General features: G+C 41.7%; 3 protein-coding genes across 7 annotated transcripts in view; 2 read left to right on the top strand and 1 right to left on the bottom strand.

The window, feature by feature from the left end:
• Nucleotides 1–1,556: 1,556 nt before the first annotated feature.
• Nucleotides 1,557–6,514, bottom strand: LOC118359948 (zinc transporter ZIP5-like). Of its 2 annotated transcripts, none has more exons than XM_035738889.2 (12): nucleotides 6,322–6,514; nucleotides 6,118–6,183; nucleotides 5,724–5,924; nucleotides 5,172–5,434; nucleotides 4,814–5,003; nucleotides 4,413–4,590; nucleotides 4,032–4,201; nucleotides 3,745–3,873; nucleotides 3,400–3,475; nucleotides 3,056–3,292; nucleotides 2,679–2,869; nucleotides 1,557–2,436 (listed from the first exon to the last, which is right to left on the bottom strand). In XM_035738889.2, exons 1-12 carry the CDS (start codon nucleotides 6,370–6,372, stop codon nucleotides 2,287–2,289), a joined length of 1,902 nt encoding a protein of 633 aa, XP_035594782.1. In that variant the 5' UTR covers nucleotides 6,373–6,514; the 3' UTR covers nucleotides 1,557–2,286. The 2 variants fall into 2 exon arrangements, with proteins under 2 accessions (XP_035594782.1, XP_035594783.1); XM_035738890.2 differs by having other exon boundaries at nucleotides 6,129–6,183; nucleotides 6,322–6,431.
• Nucleotides 5,850–16,470, top strand: LOC118359949 (E3 ubiquitin-protein ligase NRDP1). 3 transcript variants are annotated; one of them, XM_035738894.2, is made up of 6 exons: nucleotides 5,850–5,965; nucleotides 12,408–12,523; nucleotides 12,766–13,037; nucleotides 13,470–13,605; nucleotides 13,735–13,838; nucleotides 14,094–16,470. In XM_035738894.2, the coding sequence occupies exons 2-6, from the start codon at nucleotides 12,434–12,436 to the stop codon at nucleotides 14,446–14,448; spliced, it is 957 nt and encodes a 318-aa protein (XP_035594787.1). In that variant the 5' UTR covers nucleotides 5,850–5,965; nucleotides 12,408–12,433; the 3' UTR covers nucleotides 14,449–16,470. The 3 variants fall into 3 exon arrangements, with proteins under 3 accessions (XP_035594787.1, XP_035594785.1, XP_035594786.1); XM_035738892.2 differs by lacking the exon at nucleotides 5,850–5,965 and adding an exon at nucleotides 9,452–9,746; XM_035738893.2 differs by lacking the exon at nucleotides 5,850–5,965 and adding an exon at nucleotides 10,179–10,438.
• Nucleotides 16,471–17,863: 1,393 nt separating this feature from the next.
• Nucleotides 17,864–21,280, top strand: part of LOC118359946 (diacylglycerol kinase alpha-like) — a 40,130-nt gene continuing 36,713 nt past the window's right edge. The window contains exon 1 of one of the 2 annotated variants that reach the window (XM_035738883.2): nucleotides 17,864–18,175. The gene's annotated coding sequence lies outside the window, so the exon portion shown is untranslated. The other variant, XM_035738885.2, reaches the window with a different exon arrangement.

Raw genomic sequence — 21,280 nt, 5'->3', positions numbered from 1 at the left:
ATTTAGGGCACATGATTAGTTTTAATCAAATGGTTTCTCAATGCACCTTTTTAAAAAGAGATTTGGTTTGTCCGCCAAACTTTCCAATAGTTTCTGCAAGCTTTAAAACTTGTTACCCAACAGCAAACTTCTCTGCTGGTGAATGGTAGTATCTTTGACCGACCTACAGGTTTCTGTATTCTTTTTCCCCCCAGCGGAAGGAACCATTCCCTATTTTAACTCTTAATTACCTAATTTACAAACCTTCAAATACTATTCTACTGTAAGAAGAAAATGCCATCACCAGCATGTGCTCTAGACCTGTGATGGCAATGATACCAGGACCAATGATGTAGCTCCATTTCCAAATTAATGAATTCAAACATATCCAGTCAAGGAATATAAACACACCTCTCACTTACTACAAATTCTATAAGGTTGGTACATATAATGGTATTCATGGAAATAAACTTGTTTTGCATTTCTTGCGGTTTTCAGTAGAAGCATTTTTTCTACCTCTAAATTGCAGCTTTGAGTTCATCTCCACCTGTTTTGACAAACAAATACACAGTAGCCTATGAGAACCTTAGAATTTTACCATGAACAATTATAATTCAACATGAAGTGTGCTTGATTGTGTGTTCAACATGAAATTATTTATGAAAAACATATTAGAAAATAGCACTGGGATGTGAAGCCAGACTGTGTTATGACTCATGTCTTCTACCCACGCTAGACATACATTTTGACTGACGTGCTCCTTGCATAGCAAAACCCCTTGTTTTTGGGATGAATTACATGAGTACATTGGCATTTTCTGTTTGTCTTTGTCTTGAATCGATGTACAAATGTTTTCATGTGCTCTACATCTGTTAGAGTTTACAGCTTCCTGGAATGTGAATGTTTTGTTGGGTTAGTTATTGCATACATACGTACAGCTGGTTTGGTACTATCATAATATATTTTTCACAGGTTGTCATGGGGGAGTCAGGTTATATGCACATTGTTATATTCTGTACGTGGGTGAGTTTTGTTCCCCTCAAGCCGTATGCCTTCAAAAACACTAATCCACTCCAAACTGTTGGTAGGTGTTTGCCTCCCCACCATAATCTCTGTATAGCTGCTTTAATTCCATGTGAACAGGGGACCAGGGAGAGGTCCGGTATCTGACCAGACAGACCCTTGCCCTGCCCCCACATTCCCATTCACCCCACTAGCCCTCCAAAAACCTCAAGCCATTTCTTTATTTGACAATGCAATCGATCCTGAAAGCACTTTGCCTTGTTATTCCATTGTGTGGACAATATGTAAATGGTAATTTGTTATAGAAATGTAAGAGAATTCACAATTTTGGAAGAATCTGTCTTTGACGCTAAAATGATTTAAGGATTTATTAAACATTTGAACCTAAATCTATTTTATACAAAGTTTGCTGCAGCGAGTTGGTCTTGTCATTCAGTATTGTGGCTTAGGGTTGGTTGTGTGTTTTAAATAAAGTGCTATTGCTGAATATTCAATGCAATGTGTGTTTCTGATTTTGAATCCTAGATGTGGAAAGAAGTGCTCTGGATTCAATGCCAAATATAAAAGGGCCACCTTTTATTGAATTGCTGACATGGTTATACAGTATTCAAGATTAAAAAGATTTAATTGGATATTGAAACTTCACATTCTTCTATTCCGGCCTGTGTGGTTCAACCACTGCAAATCATTCTGAAATAGGATTAAGACTCGCATTGAAATGAATCAATGTTCATATAGAAACGGTAGAAAACAAGTTGCACAGTACATTTTAGGAAGGAAAAAAAATCCTCAGGTTCATAAAACATTTAAGCAAGCAAAATCAGTGTAGGGTCATTTTCTTGGTCATCTGGTCCTGCAAGGCTGATTTCCACGTGTTCACACTAACCATCAAACTGTGTCGTCCTGTGTGGTTCAATTGGTAGAGTATGGCGCTTGCAACGCCAGGGTTGTGGGTTCGATTCTCACGTGGGACAAGAAATGTATCCACTCAATACTGTAAGTCACTCTAGATAAGAGCGTCTGCTAAATGCATTTTCCCCAATAATTGGGCAAAAGATCAGAATTGGCTGCCGGTGTAAACGCATCCAGAGTGCTTTAAAGCGAAGCTGGTACTTGATGTCATCTTAAAATCATGTTTTTCAGGCCTTTAGTAATGCAAATTACCTCCTGGACCAAAGTCTACTCTGATAAGTCATTTGGTATTGGCCAATTGCACTTCAGTTGAAAGAGGAACCAATCCAGTGGTTTAGAATCTGATCCACTCATATCCTTCATTGAATTGAATTAGACGTCACCCAGGTTGAAGGCAATATGGTCCTCAAACAGAGCGATACACAACATGATTGCGCCCCCTGCCAACAAGCCTAGGTTCTGTAGCAGGAAGCGAGTCCAGGGACCCATCGGGCCAGGATCACCATGGAGCATCTCAGGCAACTATTGAGCAAGAGGATAAAATATGACAAATGCAGCATTATTAAACTGACCAAATTAATACACACAGTTGTCTGTAAAATGCCCTTTCACACTAAGCCGAGCTGTGCTGGCCTGGTTAGGCAGCCACTATAGTTGCTGGAAAGGACGATGTGAAAAGGAAATATCCGACCCAGCACAGTGCGGTTCATGTTGCCCCGATAATGTGAAACGGGTGTGGAACTCCTTCCACCGTAGTGACTCACCATGTCAGCGAGGGCCACATAGAGGAAGACCCCAGCGGTGAGGGTGAGGATCCAGGGGGAAATATGGGCTGACTGGTGGCCCAGGACAGAGCCAATTAGCAAGCCTACAAAACCCAGTAGGGCTGATACAGCACTGAAGATAAGCAGTCTACGAACAGGCCACCCTGCTCCCATCAGCACTGCCAGGTCACCTGCAAAGATAAGCACAATGTATCAATTTGATAGTCTCATACTCATTACAAAGGTCTACCTGAAACGTTATAGTACCAGGCTTAAACTTTTGAAGGGCATGTCGATGTGCAATGCTTGTATGTGTTGCACCCATCTCTGTTTTTACATGCACCTCACAAAAAGGTGAGATGTTCGTGTTTACCTACCTAGCTCGTGAGGAAGCTCATGGCAGAACACAGCTATGGTGGTGCTGAGACCTCCAGCCAGACTCTGAGAGAATGCAGCACCAATGGCCAGTCCATCAGTAAGGTTGTGTACCCCATCTCCCATAACCACCATCCACACCAAGCTTCCCATCCCAACCTGCTCCTGGCCATGCGGGCTGTGTGAATGACCATGACTATGCTGCTCAGTGGAATGTGTCTGCTCAAGAACAGTGGGGCCTGAAGAACGGGAGGGATGAGAAAGATGTTTTACAATGCAACGGTTCAACTCTGCCAATACGGACATAAATGCTCTCAAGTTACATAAGTATTACATTCCAACTCACTCTGCAGAGCAGTAAGCTCCCTCTCTGGGTCAGGATTTAGAGTGGTGTTCTGCTGCTTCCGCTTCCTCTTAACTTTCTGATGACAAAAACAAACAATTTAAACATTCCGTGTGAAATCTCAATTGCATACACCTCGCGTCCTCTCTCCTCGCTGCCTCAAAACCCATTGGAGGAGATGGTCAGAGGGGCGCGACCTCGGGCTTTCTCATCCAATGGATTTTGAGGAGGCAAGGAGGACGCAAGGAGTATGCAATTGAGAATCTCCCAATGACTACTATGCACAGTGTATCATAAAACAGTGGCACAACTTCAAACTCTTCCCGTTATTCTCTAAATCCAGCTAACCTTATAATGGGTCCTCAGTCCTAGAAGGCTCTCGAAGATGAAGAGGAGGTAGCACCCTCCCAGCACACAAAGGCCCTTCAGTATGGAGTCCTGTTCTTCAGAGTGGCTTGAGAGTGGCCCAGTCTTAGTCTGCAGGACACAGATAAAACAAGACATGGTTTTCATTCAACGCATTTCATTTTAAACTTATATTTACTACTAGATTTGACAACTTGACCCTCCATGACTAAACAGAGACAGTAGCACTGGTATGTATGTAGTGTTTGACAGTTTGGTAGGGTGTTTACGTGAGGCAGGAGATGCAGCAGGGCATCGCCACACAGCGTCCCCACAGCCAAGGCTGTCATTGGACAGAGGAAGGAGCGTAAGCGGGCAGGGGGCAGAAGGGGAACCAGGCTCAAAGACAGCAGAGACGGCAGGCTGATCACAGCCAGAGCTAAGGAGCTCCATCCCAAAGCTGCGAAGAAAAAAAATATATATTAATTTTGATGTTGTATTCATTCTGCTTAAACAATAGGGTATTGTAGTTTCCAGGGTTATGTTAAGTCTTAGTGTATCCTAACTGTTAAGTTATGCTCCAAGTTGTAAAAGGCTACATTACTTTTTAAAACATCCTATATCAATAAATCATTCCCTCTCATAGTTGTTATCTAGTTTCATAAATGCACCTTTGAGGAAAGTCACACTCCTTTCTGACTCCGCCCCATCAGTCTCTGGGTGGCGTAGACAAACACCACTTTCAATCTGGTACAGCAGGGCTGGACACAGGAGGGTGAAGTGGGCAGGAGTGATGTGGGGTGCCTTTCCCAGACCGAAATTCCACAAGAGCTGAGTAACGTTCAGACACTGAAAAGGAAAGGGTTAAAAGTATTCAATGTTCACAGAAACTGTTTATGTAAGGGGATTGTTTTGATAGCGGATTTTCTCATTAACTCCCTTTAAATAACCATGTCAAATAAAAACCTGAGGATAACATTTAGCCAAGAACAGTAAGCAGAATTTAGTTGTGAACTTTGTGCATTTGGCACAAAACATTAACCAGATCAATTGTCTTTTATTGACTACTCACGTTCCCGTGAAGATGCCTCTGAGTGGGGTGATTTGACACGAGGGAGTTAAACATTCCTTGGACAGGAATAGAGTGTGCAATAGGGGATGACCACGGAAGGACCTCTTCCTTAATCCCATGATCAGAGGATAATGTGGTGCCCTCTTTATACCTAGATCCAGCAGACCCCGATATCCCAGGCTGTGGGGTTCTTTCAGAGGGGGTTGAGAAGAAGAAGCAGCACAGTTTATTCAGGTGTCATTGCGTAACTAACTACTCATAACCGGATGAGCACAAATGCTAAACTTCCGTACTTCAAAAGTGGCTCGATATCTCTAACAATCATGGGATCAAATCAGTTGTAATATCAGTTTCTCACCTGGCTGCGTTTGCAGAGGGGGGTGGTTGAATAGGCCTACTGGGAGCGGGGGTGTCGGTTTCCTGATCGTCATGGTCATGAGATTGTGTTTGAGGAGGGTGAGGTTGTGTCAGAGTGTTATGGTTGTGCCTCGACCCACGGTGGCTGATCTCCAACACACTGACCTGCCCTAGTCCCAGGCTGCCCAGTAACTTCTGCAGGCCCTTATAGGTCAGGGTCCCATTGTCTCCATACTGATGGAACAGACGCTGCAAGTAGAAGACCTGGAAAAAAAGACAGGTATTTTACAAGAGTAAATGGACAGCTGAACGGATCAGAAAGAGCAATAATCATCCGTGGTAAAATACTGGCATTGTTAAACTATTAGAGTAGGTAATTTTTAACAACGCACAAAATAGATTTAGTGTTGTTGACAGCAGTGTCTCAAAGGTTAACTTGTGACCATATCAACTCTAAATTACGTAGTACTGATCTATTGAGGCCAAATTCAGATATTTCAGAGGCCTGGAGACAATACAAACTGGTATAGCCTGTCTTCCACAATAGTCTCACCTGCTCTTCAAAAGCCTCATCTAAATGTTCAGATGTCGATCCCTCTTGTCGGCTACCATTTGATATCCTGTCTGTCATATTCCATGGTGTTTTCATTGTGCCACTGAGAGAAAGTCGCGCCCCTGCCCCAGACTCCAGCAGAGGCAGACAGAAAAATAGTCCCACGGCGAGCGTCAGTAGAGGTGACATCCTATAGATTAACTGCAAAAAGGAATATGAAGAGGCAAGTTCATTAAAATCAGGTACCGTGAAATGTCTCAATAACTCCTTAATGAACGTTGTCAGTTTGTTCCTCATTTAGTCCGCAAAATAGAAACGGGTACAGTTGCTGAATGCCAAAACATTTTACAGGTCAGCGAACCTACAAAACCTGAAATTTCTTGGGGGGCCTTACAGGCAACTCACGTAGGTTGTTCGTTGTTGCTTTCACCAGTCTCGAAATACATATTCTCTTGTCCTGCTGCTTAGAGGATTGAAGAGTCTGGTTGTAGGGGGTGAGTCTTATTTTTTTGAGTTAATATTATAACGACTCGTTCATTTACAGCCGAGTCATGAAACAGATAAGGCCGCAAAGCATTGATAACAGCAATTGACCTACCTTCTCCAATGAAGCAGGATGAATTGCCCAAGGCTCGTGAGAAATGTTCATAACCTCAGTATAACCATGTCCTGGCTAGAACGGAGTGGCGTTAAAGAAAACGGCGTCTTTTTATAGCCACTAACGGAGGCTAACTGCCATGTCTCGTTGGCCAAAGCATATGGATGTTTTATAAACGCCGACGGTCTGTGTTCAACACAGGTTTAGGAGCTCTTATACGTTTTGTTCTATGAGATAATCTTCATCAGCCGTCACTTTTTGTCAATGTTGAAGTATTTATGTACTCAAAACAAGAACATAAAGGCTTCATAATTCATAAAGGTCATGTTAATTGACTGATTATCTCAGAACAAAACGTATAAGATCTCCTGTGCATGTTAACCTCAGACCTTAACCACACTGCTAACCTTATGCATAACCTTAAAATTAAGACCAATGATCCAGAGGTAGAAAATACAAACAAAAAACAGAAACAAGTTATACTCTTGGTTGTTCAGCCAGTTCACTTACCTTTACCTCCTCCCTATAGGCTGACTTGTCATTGTTGTTTATCAGGCCTACAACCATGGTATTGTCATCTAACTTGATGATGGAGTTGGTGTTGTGCAACGCCACACAGTCATGGGTAAACAGGGAGTACATCAGAGGACTGAGGACACACCCCTGGGGGGCCCCTGTGTTAAGAGTCGGTGTGGAGGTGGTGTTGTTGGATCCAGTTGCAGAGGGAGGTATACAGACGCAGGGCTTTGAGCTTGTAGGGAACAATAGTGTTGAATGCTGAACTGTAGTCAATGAACACCATTCTCACATAGGTGTTCCTCTTGTCCAGAAGTGTTACGGCCATGGGAATAGCAATGGAAATGGCATCTTACGTGGATCTATTGGAGTGGTAGGCAAATTTGAGTGGGTCCAGTGTGCTCTTATGCTGGCCTTTATGTGGGTCATGACCAGCATCTCGAAGACCTTCATGATGAACGGTGTAAGTGTGATGGGGCTGTCGTCATGAAGTGCTTCAAGAGGTTGGACATGTCCCAGAGGGCCAGACGGTGGTAGGCCTAATCACCAACGACGATGAGACAGCCTATAGGGAGGAGGTCAGAGACCTGGCAGTGTGGTGCTAAGACAACAACCCCTTCCTCAACGTCAGTAAAACAAAGGAGCTGATCGTGGACTACAGGAAACGGAGGGCCCGAGCACGCCCCCATTCATATCGGTTGAGAGCTTTAAGTTCCACAATGTCCACATCACTAAGGATCTATCATGGCCCAAACACACCAACAAAGTTGTGAAGAGGGCTAGACAACACCGCTAACCCCTTAGGAGGCTGGAAAGATTTAGCATGGACCCTTAAATCCTCAAAAAGTTCTACAGTTGCACCATTGAGAGCATCTTGACTGGCTGCATCACCGCTTGGTATGGCAACTCCTTGGCATCCGACTGCAAGGCACTACAGAGGGTAGTGCAGACGGCCTAGTACATCACTGGGGCCGAGCTCCAGGCCATCCAGGACATCTATACCAGGCAGTATCGGATGAAGACTCTAAAAATTGACAAAGACTCCGGCCACCCAAATCATATACTGTTCTGGTAGAAAGAGGAGGAAGGGAAGCGCTACTAAGGTACACAATAGTACATTTTGGCAGATAGAAGGTGCTCTTTGGTAAAGGGGGTAAATTGGTAATCAAAAAGAAAGGAGGACCAAGGCACTCTTCATATAATTAATTAAAATGCCTTTATTAGTATGGCATGTTCAATAGAAACCGTTTTTTTTTTTACCGACGCGTTTCGGCTGCATGGCCTTCGTCGGGATGTTTTTTTAAAAAAAAGTTTTAAAAAGGAATACAGAGGACATTGTATTCCTTTTTTTTGTACTCCCTGACGGAGGCCATGCAGCCGAAACGCGTCGGTTTAAAAAAAACGTTGTTTCTATTGAACATGCCATACTAATAAAGGCATTTTAATTAATTATATGAAGAGTGCCTTGGTCCTCCTTTCATATACTGTTCTCTGCTACCGCAGGGCAAGCGGTACCGATGCACCAAGTCTGGAACCAACAGGACCCTGAACAGCTTCTACCCCCGAGCCATACAACTGCTAAATAGTTAGTAAACAGTAGCAGCAGCGTATGTCACTATTTAAATATCTGTCACTTTATTCCTAGTTATATGTACATATCTACTTCAATTAACTTGTACCCTTGCACATAGACTCAGTACTGGTACCCCTTGTATATAGCCAAGTCATCGTTACTCATTTTGTATCTATCATTACTTTTACGTGTTTTACTTTTCTATTATTTCTCTTTTTTATTTCTCTCTGCATTGTTTTGGGATGGGCCTGTAAGTAAGCATTTCACTGTTAGTCCATGTCTGTTGTTTACGACGCATGTGACAAGTAAAATGGGATTTGATTTGACAAGTGTTGAGTTGATTGAATTTTCCCAAAAACAATAGTGTAATTCTCTCAACCTTTCTGGTGATAGGCCTACTGTATGCAAATCGTTATCACTTAAAATGTTGAAGAATACATTACAGGTAAATAGTCAAATCTCTTAATGAAAGACAGGGATGAGTAGGCCTAATGGGATAATAGATTATGAGTCGGACGATGATAGTCAGAAAAGTCCAAAGAGGAGAATTCTGTCGTGAACCTCAGAGCCAGCACACCGTCTTTGCTGGTTCATCTACGGCCCATGGGAGCCAAAATATGATGGTGGTCTAGACCCAGGCCTGACAAGAGGCACAGTCACCTTCCCACAAAAAAAGAGAACAGAGGACAGTGCCCCAAATAGGTAGTCTTGCAAGGGACCTTAGGAGTCAGCCACTTCCACAGGAAACAGGAGGCCCCGAAGGGCCCACATCCAATGACCCACGTTGAATTACAAACCAGATTTAGTGATAATGGTGAAATCGGAGACTGGGGATCTTTCTCCACCCCCATTCGTTTGTGTGTTAGTCACACGCGATATTTAAGACAGCACTGGCCTGATTTGGAAGACACATGGATGAGTGATGCGTCTTGCCATTGCAATCCCCAATATACAAAATTAAAATGATTGGCCCAAGTCCGGCGCTATACAGTAATTAACTGAAATGTGTTAGTCACACGCGATATTTCACTTGGCTCAAGGGGGGGCGCTGCATCATTCGTGGGGGCCGAGATGTTCACTGTTGCCTTGTTTTTATTTTCAATAATATCTACAGAATTTTTTTGTATACAATTATTTTTCTTAAATTTTTTAAAATATAATTTGATTTCAATCATCTCCGACGCCCCCCTGTCGGGTTGAGGAGGCGGAGTGGCTTGCTTGCCAAACCAGCAACAACCTACTTAGGCTAGCTGATGTGGCTGGAGGCTAGCTAGCTGTCAGCAGAGGTCTGAAATTACGAAAATTGTCGCAATCATTTTGCTTGCTCTTCAAGGACGTAAGTGTTTATGCCGATAACAGAATATTTTATTTGACAAATGGTTATAGTAATATAACATTAGCAAGTCAACAAGAGCGTGCTGATATAGCCAACAGTTGGCCTAGCAAGCTAGTCAGCTGTAGTGCTAGCTAGGCTAGCCATCACTAGATCAACCTATCTAGCTAGTTGGCTTTACTTATTTTCTAAACTAACGTTGACTCTCTTTGATGGCAGCTTGCTAACGAACGTTAGTATAACTCACATTTATAAGCTGCAGGTCTAACTGTTAGACCGCTAGCTAGCTATCGCATTTCATTAAAGCCACAGTCTGTAAAATGTCCTATAATTTCAGCTAATATATCTTATTTAACCATCCCTCCCAGTCTTCTGTGTAGTGTTGCTGCCTGCCATACTGAAAATGTGTCACAAGTCAGCTGTGAGTGGGACAACAAATATGGGAGGCTAGGCAGCAAGGGTTTAAAGCAGAGATGTTCTCCATTTGATTGTTTAGGCTAGTCTATCATCTATGGTAGCTAGTTGTGATTACACTATTGTGTTAATCAGCAGGCTCTTAGTCACCACCCAGAAAACAGGCCCTAGTCAGATCAAACTATTTAATGCCCCGTCTCTTCATCCTCTGTATGCTGCAGCTGCAACCAAGGTTGGAAATGAACACCCGCCAAATGCGGGCAGATTTAGTCATTCGCGGGGTAAGAATGTCTATTTCACCGGCCACGTCACACTGAGTATTTGGGAAGTGTTTTTAATCCAAAACCCACATGTAGAAATGGGTCGTTTTGACAAGAAATAGTACTAAAGTGTGACACTGTCCTCGTGTTTCTTGGCCAGTTACATCGTTTTGTTCATGTTAGGTTGTTTTTCAATGTTACTTTGAGTTTGCTGCCAGGAAGAGGTCGCAGTTGGTGATTTTTTTTGTCAGTCACAGACAAGCGAGTGCTGAAGTTACCACGGTAACGGCCCGTCCCTTAAAGGGTTAGCTAAAATGTTTTGTCTTTTTAAACCTTTTATTTAACTAGGCAAGTCAGTTGATAAGATATTCTTATTGACAATGACGGCCAAATCCGGACAACGCTGTGCCAATTGTGCGCAGCCCTATGGAACTCCCAATCACGGGCTGGATGTGATACAGCCTGGAGTCGAACCAGGGACTGTAGTGGCTCCTCTTGCACTGAGATGCAGGGCCTTATTAGACTACTGCGCCACCCTGGAGCAAATCTAACCTAATGATTGAGCATAGATAACTCTCAAAAAACTGTTATACATGGACGTTTAGTCGTTAAAACGCTCAAATACTTTGATTGCGCTCCTAGATTTATTTGTGTGCTTCTTCTATATGTTTACATAAGAGCACATCATGTACTTTAAAAAAATAAATGTCAGCATAGAGCCCTGAACAATCATAATAAATAAGTTGTATCACTCAGCTGTTGGTGGCAGGGCAGGCACTTTGTTGATTCTTGATGTTCATTGGAAGAACTGTTGATTTAAAAAAAAATATATATATATATATATATATATATATATATATATCTCCACAGACAGACGCACACAAACATCAACAACATAACTCCTGCCCAGCTCCCCATGCTCACACCCCCATATCCAGTGCCTGCATCATTCTCCGCCACATGGCCTCAAACCGCACCATTTTGTTTTTCCTCTCTATTACCCACGCACTTTCAACATTTAGATAATAAGCATTTGACATTTCCATTGTATTAAAGATGGAGGACTGGTTGATTTCCATTTTTTAAGTGCATGTTTTTTTCAAGATAATTGACAAGAAAAGTATCGTTCAACCCATGTCTCACTGCACACTCATATGCCATATCTTGAAATATGCAGACAGATGGATTAAAGGTACATTTAGATTGTAATACTAAATTGTTTATTTTAATGTACATTGCTTAAAACACAGGTCACAAATGTAATGAAATTTAAGAAATGTATCCCATTATTTCTTATTAGTAATACATTTCTTGTTTTAGAAATGATAGAAAGCATGCTCATCCATTTCTTTCTGTGGTGATTTTTGGTGTAGTTATAGTGAAAACAATGTTTTGACAGGTAAAAAAAAATCTGAGTGGCTGTTTTTTTTTTAAACATCTACCTGCCACAGTGGCTGGTGGACCATAAAGTTAATTTCCCACCCTGGCTGCAGCCCCAAGGATAGTAATTGCGGAGTTTCAAACCATACGGTACTGTCTTTGGTTTAAGTTCTGTGTCATTACCATGATATAATTTCTAAGTAATTGCCTAGAAAGTTAGGCTTATGTGTCTGATTGTGTATGTTTCCCAATACAATGTCTCATCAAAGCCACTCCATGTGACCTTTGACAGTCCTGCTGAATGGGAGAAATGAGGGCCATTTGTGAGTGATGGCACTGCTTTTCTCTTTTCTCACGAGTTCTCTCAAGCTACTGATTTGAGCCACTCGACATTGTTTAGCATGAGGATAAAGCTGAGGTTGTTTACGATGCTAAAAATACGGTAACGACAAAACAAGGCTTGAAGTTATGTTCATTGCACAGGATGGGGTATGTTCGTTTTGCTGCATTGCTTTTGCAGATATGCCATAAACAGTCCTCTAGACAGGTTTGCATTGTGAAATGGATTTTCTTCAGGCAGTGACTCACCTACCAGGCTTGTATTCTGCAGAAACGTGTGTGTCTCAGTGATGTGCCATGGGGTATGACGTCACCAGGTTCCAAGGGGAGGTGGATGAAGACTTGCTGTGTCCCATCTGCAGCATGGTACTGGAGGAGCCAGTGCAGGTTAGTGCCCTACATTTCCCTCTTCCCTTCTCAGCCAGGACTTGCAAGGAATTGTTAATTCCTTTTATCAATTGAATTATTATTTTTATTACAAAAAAAATCGAACTTTCCTCTCAGCTAGTCACCTATTTCTGGGATAAAGACCTACTGATGTAATTATTATTTTTATTACAAAACATACTTATTTCCCCCTACCTCTTTACCCTTCTCCATCTCCTCTCATTATTTTCTCTCACATGTAGGCCCCACACTGTGAGCATGCCTTCTGCAATGCCTGTATCACCCAGTGGTTCAATCAACAGCAGATCTGTCCTGTGGACCGCACGGTGGTGACACTGGCTCACCTCCGGCCCGTGCCCCGCATCATGCGCAACATGCTCTCCAAACTCCAGATTGCTTGTGACAATGCTGGCTTCGGCTGCACAGCCACACTGCGGCTAGATCAACTTCAGTCTCACCTAAAGGACTGTGAGCACAACCCCAAAAGGCCCATCAACTGTGAGGAGGGCTGTGGGTGAGTCACCTTAGAGCACATTACACAGCAGAGTAGAACAGACCGGCCAGAATGAAAAACATGGCTATGACTTTTGAGTTCCTGGGCATGCCGCACCACCACTGCAGAATGTGACCGTATCTAGTCTTGTAGTGGTCTCTAGAGTGGGGGCTCCCGAGTGGCACAGCGGTCTTAGGCACTGCATCTCAGTGCTAGAGGTGTCACTACAGACCCTGGTTCGATTCCAGGCTGTATCACAACCGGCCGTGATTGGGAGTCCCATAGGGCAGCTCACAATTGGCCAAGCGTCATCCAGGTTAGGGTTTGTTCGGGGTAGGCCGTTATTGTAAATAAGAATTTGTTCTTAACTTGCCTAGTTAAATAAAGGTTAAATAAAATACAAATTGAGTGATCTAGTGGCTTTAATTTCATAATGTCACAATTTCTCTACAGGTTAGAGATGCCAAAGGATGAGATGTGCAACCACAACTGCATCAAGCACTTACGTGGCGTGGTACAGCAGCAGCAGACCAAGATCTCTGAACTGGAGAAGAATGCTGTAGAGCACAAACATCAGCTGGGGGAACAAGTAAACAGACACGCACGCACACACACACACAGCGTAGAAACATATGCAAATGCGTAATTCATAAAAATCCATTAGTGCTCTGTTCCTCAAAGGTCAGGAAGATAATGTGTCTGTGTCTTTCTCTGTTAGAAACGGGACATCCAGCTGCTAAAAGCCTACATGAGAGCAATACGCAGCGCCAACCCCAACATGCAGAACCTGGAGGAGAGCATTGAGTACAACGAGATCCTGGAGTGAGTTTACTCTCCTGTTCCCCTGGCCCTGTCCTTTTAGGATATTTTTACATAGTTTCAGCATTTTATTTCAGCAAGCGTCATCTATTTACTTGGTTTTGGATATTTTATGTTTAACAACCACTTAAATCACCCTGAACTTCATCAAATTTAATAAATCCCTTTTGTACATCCGCAGTATTGTCACAAAGTTCTTTAGAGCTATAAAAAAAAGCCCTATTTCCCCATCTCACCTGTTCCTTTCCTGCCCAACAGATGGGTAAATTCCCTCCAACCTGCGCGGGTGACACGCTGGGGTGGGATGATCTCCACGCCAGACGCAGTTCTCCAGGCGGTCATCAAGCGTTCACTCATCGACAGCGGCTGTCCTCTGTCCATCGTTAATGATCTGATTGAGAATGCCCACGAGCGCAACTGGCCGCAGGGCCTGGCCACACTGGAGACACGGCAGATGAACCGGCGTTACTACGAGAACTACGTTGCCAAGCGGATCCCTGGGAAACAGGCGGTGGTGTTGATGGCCTGTGAGAATCAACACATGGGAGAGGACATGATCCTAGAGCCTGGCCTGGTCATGATCTTTGCCCATGGGGTGGAGGAGATCTTATAAGAACGCAAGGAGGGAAGGAGATTTTATAAGAAACTAGCAACATTAGGAGAATGTCTCGTATAGTTTGGCAGAGAGGAGTGCAGACATTTATGTCAGGGATTTATTCCTCTTAAAAAATATATAAAATACTCCTCTCTAAAAACATACAAATTATGGGTCTATTTCTCGATGGAAAAAAATATAAAAATACATACTTATCAGGTGCAGGACAGACGAACGTATCAAAGAAAAAAGAAATGGTATGCTCCCATGGTGATGTAATCAGACCCTAAAGAAAGACAATGTTTTGATCCACGAAGATCCAACTCCGATCGAAACGTTGTCTTTTTTTGCGTCTGACTAAATCATCATGGGAGCATACCAGAGTGGCAGACATCTTTTTTTTCCTTCTTCAATTTCACAGTGGTTATGTAATTGTTTGTCTCTTGAAAGATGAATGTGAAAAGGGGTGGGGGTTAAGCAGAATGGAAGATCTGAAAGGATCCTAAAATGACCAGAAAAAGAGTATTACTTACATATGAGCTTAATATCTTTGCCTTAAAAGGACATTTCCAAAAATACACCTCTTAAAATAATAACCAGGATATTCTAAGATGGAATGTTTACAAGAGTCACATAATGTGCTATTAAAAGCTTTGTCTGATCTAAGTTTCTCTAGATTTCCCCCATCCTACGCCTTCTGTAGTGTAAATAAATGAGTATAAAAAATTATGTAAATACAAATATTATATTGAAAAAATATACACTCTAGCTATTCTTCTTATACAATAATTAGACAATGTAATTTTTGTCTGTTGGTTTCCATCTGCGTTCACACAGGAAGCACAATTCTGATTTATTTTCCCACTAATTGGTCTTTTGGCCAATCAGATCTTTTCACATCAGATCATTTTCAGAGCTGATCTGATTAGTCAAATTTGTGAAAAAAGATCAGAATTGGGCTATCTGTGTAAACATTGGCCATGTGTTTCAGGATGCTAGCTTTGGACATGTTTTGCTCACTCCAGCATTGTTTTTTTGTGAATATGTCATGATGTTGAGCATATTTTTTTGTGCCATGCATTTTATTTATTTATTTGGAAGAATATGCTTGAAGATGTTTTCGTGTTATGTAAATACAATTAAGCTTAAGTCCTTTTGCTTCTGTTGTACATAGTCAACATCAAGTTGGGTCCAACTGACATTAAACATTTGGGGTGTAACATTGTGTAGCCTAATCTGTTTTATTTCAATCAAGATTGAAGCTTAAAAAAAAAATGTTTTAACCAAACTTTTCTCTAAAGGCTTTTAATAACTGAATGAAACTAAAATAACAAACAAAAAGGGACTTGATCTAAAGACATGGAGTAGAAAAAAAACATCAATGGTGGGAAAAGTACTCAATTTTCATACTTGAGTAAATGTTATACATCAATTTCCTTGTATTATTTATGCAAACCAGATGGCACAATTTTCTTTATTTTATTTGATTATTTACGGACAGCCATGTGCACACCAACACTCATACATCATTTACAAACGCAGTATTTGTGTTTGGTGAGTCCGCCAGATCAGAAGTAGTAGGAATGACAGCGCGTTATATTGATAGGTGTATTAATTACACCGTATTTATGTCCTGCCTCAGCATTCGAAATGTAGAGCGTACTTTTGGGTGTCAGGGAAAATGTATGAGAGTATAAAGTACATATTTTCTTCAGAAATGTAGTAGAGTAAAAGTTGTCCAAAATATAAATAGTTAAGTACATATACACCAAAAAACAACTTGAGTAGTACTTCCAAGTATTTTACTTCGTTACTTTACACCACTGACAAACATTTGGAAATTAACTTCATGTTACTTTGTGTAACCATAATGTACAAACACGTCAATTAAATGAAGATCAATTTGGATTGTGAATCTTTTGTTCTGTATTCTATCTTTTGTTCCTGTCATTCTGTCATTTTTTTCTGTTTTGTGTCATTTTCTCTTTTGTGCGGTTGGGTGTAGAGACAAAAATAAATAAAATTGCAATTGTGATGATACTCATGGTACTGTTGTATGGCTATTTTCTTACAGTATCAAGTCACCCCTATTTACAAGCAGGGCCTCCTCCATACGTCATGGTTTCTGATCATTAGGGGTCTAAGCAGCAGTCTGTCTGTCTACCCACACAAACACCCACATGGTCAGTACAGTCATTGTGTACAGTATGTCTACAGCAGCAGTGTCCGCTGAGCTCTGGCCAGCAGCCCATACTCTCTTTTGAGGACTTTCCTTTTAAATCCTTCCCTTTGTTGTGAATGGATGGAATGCCATGTGCTTTGCCAAATGGCATGTTTTTGTTATTGTGCCTGAAAATCCTCTGATTCATTATTTGGTGTTCAATGATCCAGGCTGAATCACATCCGGCTGTGATTGGGAGTCCCATAGGGCGGCACACAATTGGCCAAGTGTCGTCCGGGTTTGGCGGGGTAGGCCGTCGTTGTAGATAAGAATTTATTTTTAACTGACTTGCCTAGTTAAATAAAGGTTAAATCAAAATCAAAATAAATATCTAATGCAGCATTGGGGAACATATTCCACAGGTTTAAAGCTTATTTCCTGCAATTCCACACATTTTGTCATGGGGTAGAGAACATTTTGCCATTTTAAAGCTAATTTTCTTTAAATTCTATACATTTTGCCATGTCTAATGTGTGTTCATGTGGAATTTAAGTGGCTCAAGCATTACAACAAAATCTATGGACTACAAAACCTCGCTAAAAAACGTTATCTGACATGGGCTAGTTGATCTGGACATTTCTGACAGGTTATAAAAAGCTCTCTAAGGTATGTAATGACTGTCTAGACAAGAGGAAAACGGATTATGCACTACCCAATTTCAACTATTACAACTTTCAAGAGTAAATTGAAAGTAAGTTAGACCCCCTGCCACTGATCTAATGGATTGAGACAGCTTCTACCTGTATGCCAGTACTATTGTATTGTTGGACCAGATGTCACAATGGACATTTGTTTGTTCAGTGCTCTAACCTCATAAATGCAAGCCATCAAAAGGACAATAGTTAGGCATAATCAATATTTAGGCTACTGTCAATCCATCATTGCCTCAACAACACCCTGTTATGGGACTGATTTCTGCCACACTGACATATAAATGATGTTGCATTATAGGCTACTGTAACAAGGCAGTTGGGAGCTCGGTAAGCCTACCAACAACCATGCTGTTGTTACAGAGCTCATCCACCTGTGCCAAACTGTTCCAGACCGCTTGGCCGAAGATGTAGTGCGCACAGCGCTTTGAAAATAAAATATTGGCTAAAGGGAAGTAATCGACTGCAACTGGATTTGTCCATCGCTGCTCTATAGCCGAGCCCACATAAATGATAAAAGAAGAACCCACACCCATTCAGTAGACTGGAGTAAACAGGGCAAGCCCAATGTACATCATCACCGCGTCGGTCAAAGTGCGCGCAGATGACAGTTCGAGGCGGTGCTTTCAGGCTATGCTTTATTGCTCGGGAGGGGGACATTACTGAGTCGGGCGTGGGAGTCAGGCAATCTTTCCTATTCTATCTGGATAAATGAAAGCTGACAACTAGACCACTTTATTGCAACGTCCATCACAGACTGTCTCGGGCATCTTGCTGCGTCTAAAACTTTGAATTGTGCCCCCTCGCCGAGGAGCACTCCAACCCGCTCGAAGAAGAACGACGGCCGGACAACGCTCATCATCGCGAAATATAGGTAATTGACGCTCAAAACATCCCTCATTCAGTCACCCTGGCTGGAGTTAAATTAATCGTGTATGTCCGTTTACAACTTTGCGTACATATTGCCTGTGAATGATTCGTTGCGCCGCTTATAAATGTGGGTAAAATACATATTTCAAGAGAGAGATTACACTATCCCTCGCCTCGCCCAAATGATCTCAGTTGGTTCCCTCGGTGGGCAAAACCTAGGCTACTTTTTGAGTGGCAGCCTACTCTGATACTAGGTTACATCTACAGCTTGATGGTCCCAGTGGTAAGTTTCTCCCCTTAACCTATAACTTAACCTTTAGACATGCTTGCTAGCCTGGAGGTTGCACAGGCAATGTGGTATAGCCTAGGATAGGCTAACCTACTACTATGATATAGCGGTGTTAAACTATCACCTATGTATTATGGCTCAATATTGTAGACCAGACCGCTTACTTTTTCCACCTGTCTGTAGATAATGTTATCCCTCTATGTGATTCCTGATGCAAGGAGCCTTGTATGGGTGGCATATGTTGACATCCTTGCAAATATTTATCAATGCAGGATAATTGGTGGAAAAAATACAATTTGTCTCTTCAATTTATGTTCTTGTTATGAGAAGAACAAGCCGAGTTGTCACCTAAAACAGCTGACAAACCAACACATTGCTCAGCACACAACATATTCACACTTGCATCATTTAGAATTATGACTACTGCTGCTTGTACCTTCTGATATATGTTCAGCAGGTTTCCTATACCATATTACATCTTTATGGGTAATGAAACCACAAACAGTCAACTTTCAATGTTGTAATTTGTGTATGTATTTTTGTCTAGAAATAATCCTATTGCCATCTCAATGGATTTTTTTATTTTTTTTATTGTAGTTTTTATTAAAATGTTTTAACAGTTTTTATTTATTTATTGTAAAGCAATTCAAAATATAATATAGAAAAACAAACAGACTATACAAACCAGTCTGGGGAATAAATACATTCTATAAAAACCTTATGCAAATTACAAACATTCAACATTTTAATAGCTTTTCTGTTGTGAGAAGATATTGTGTTTATTGTTCAATTTAATTCTCAAAAATTATAAACAGAGTTTTTTGACTGATACATTTACATGTATGAATATGGAATTTAGCTAAAATAACAATGAGGTTGATTAAGAAGAAAGACTTTGACTGTAGTGTCAGCATTTTCATTCAAGCTAAGTGAGGTCATCAGTTCTTGTTAAAATGACCATTTCCTGGTTTCCCTCTACACTGAAGGAGAGGAAGACAAAACAACATTCTGGAAATACTGGCTAGACTCCTATTCAAGTCATTCTTATCAGATCATGCTGCACATGTAAATAATCACAGGAAAACATCGAGAGAGGCATTCCTGGTCAGGTCAACCTATTGGTTAATAAGCAAAAAGACAATTTCTACAGATTACAGACGCATCAGGAAGTGGGTCACACTGGGAAAGGATCTTCTCTGTCTGTTGTTGCAGAGAAATGAAATGAATCTAACCGGGTTCAATAGAGCTAGAGACAGAGTGTGTGTGTGTAGGCCCTGCCCCCAACTTATTATCTATCTGTCACCTGGGGCTGTATGGCAAATGGCCCATGAACACAAGAACATAACTCAAGGGCCAGTCAGCCCCCCCATGGAGGGGCCAAAATGTTGGCTCTTTTTACACCAGGGGTGTCAGAATCAATCCATGGAGGGCCTAGAGCCTGCAGGCTTTTGGTTTCAGTAAAGACCTAGACAACCAGGTGAGGGGAGTTCTTTACAAATTAGTGACCTTAAATCATCAATCAAGTACAAGGGAGGAGTGAAACCCTTAGACACTCAGCCCTCCATGGAATTAATTGACAAGTAGTCTACAGTATCCAAATGTAACAGTTTAGCTTCCGTCACTCTCCTCGCCCCAGGGACCCTCTGCACACATCGACGACAGCCACCCTTGAAGCATCGTTACCCATCGCGCCACAATAGCCGCTGCCCTTGCAGAGCAAGGGGAACAACTACTTCAAGGTCTCAGAGCGAGTGAAGTCACCAATTGAAACGCTATTAGTGCGCACCCTGCTAACTAGCTAGCCTTTTCACATCGGTTACACAAAGGACTGACTTGAAATAGGTGTTAGATACCAAACATGGATGCTATAGTGTTATTCTATCTGAAAGTTGATATCTAAAGATAACTTTGGTGCCATCTAAATGAATGTAATGATGTTTAATACACAGTACTAGTCAAAAGTTTAGACACCTACTCATTCAAGGGTTGTACTTATTTTTTAAAACTATTTTCTACATTGTAGAATAATAGTGAAGACATCACCTATGAAATAACACATATGGAATCATGTAGTAACCAAAAAAGCTTTAAATAAATCAAAATGTACTTTATATTCTTCAAAGTCGCCACCTTTTGCCTTTGACAGCTTTGCACACTCTTGGGATTCTTTCTACCAGTTTCACCTGGAAGGCATCTCCAACAGTCTTGAAGGAGTTCCCACATATGCTGAGCACTTGTTGACTGCTTTTTCTTCAATCTGCGATCCAACTCATCCCAAACCATCTCAGTTGGGTTGAGGTCAGATGATTGTGAAGGACAGGTAATCTGATACAGCACTCCATCACTCTCTTTCTTGGTCAAATAGCCCTTACACAACCTGGAGATGTGTTGGGTCATTGTCCTGTTGAAAAACAAATGATAGTTCCACTAACGAGATGGGATGGCGTATCGTAGCAGAATGCTGGGGTAGCCATGCTAGTTAAGTGTGCCTTGAATTCTAAATAAATCACAGACAGTGTCACCAGTAAAGCACCCCCGCACCATCACGCCTCCTCCTCCATGCTTCATGGTGGGAACCACACATGCGGAAATCATCCATTCATCTTCTCTGTGTCTCACAAAGACATGGCAGTTGGAACCAAAAATAGCTAATTTAGACTCATTGGTGTCCTTTTAGTAGTAGTTTCTTTGCAGCAATTTGACCATGAAAGCCTGATTCACGTAGTCTCCTCTGAACAGTTGATGTTGAGATGTGTCTGTTACTTGAACTTTGTGAAGCATTTATTTGGGCTGCAATTTCTGAGGCTGGTAACTCTAAGG

Source organism: Oncorhynchus keta, chromosome 27 (genome assembly GCF_023373465.1).
Source record: "Oncorhynchus keta strain PuntledgeMale-10-30-2019 chromosome 27, Oket_V2, whole genome shotgun sequence".
NCBI lineage: Eukaryota > Metazoa > Chordata > Actinopteri > Salmoniformes > Salmonidae > Oncorhynchus > Oncorhynchus keta.
This window is presented reverse-complemented; position numbering and strand designations above follow the sequence as displayed.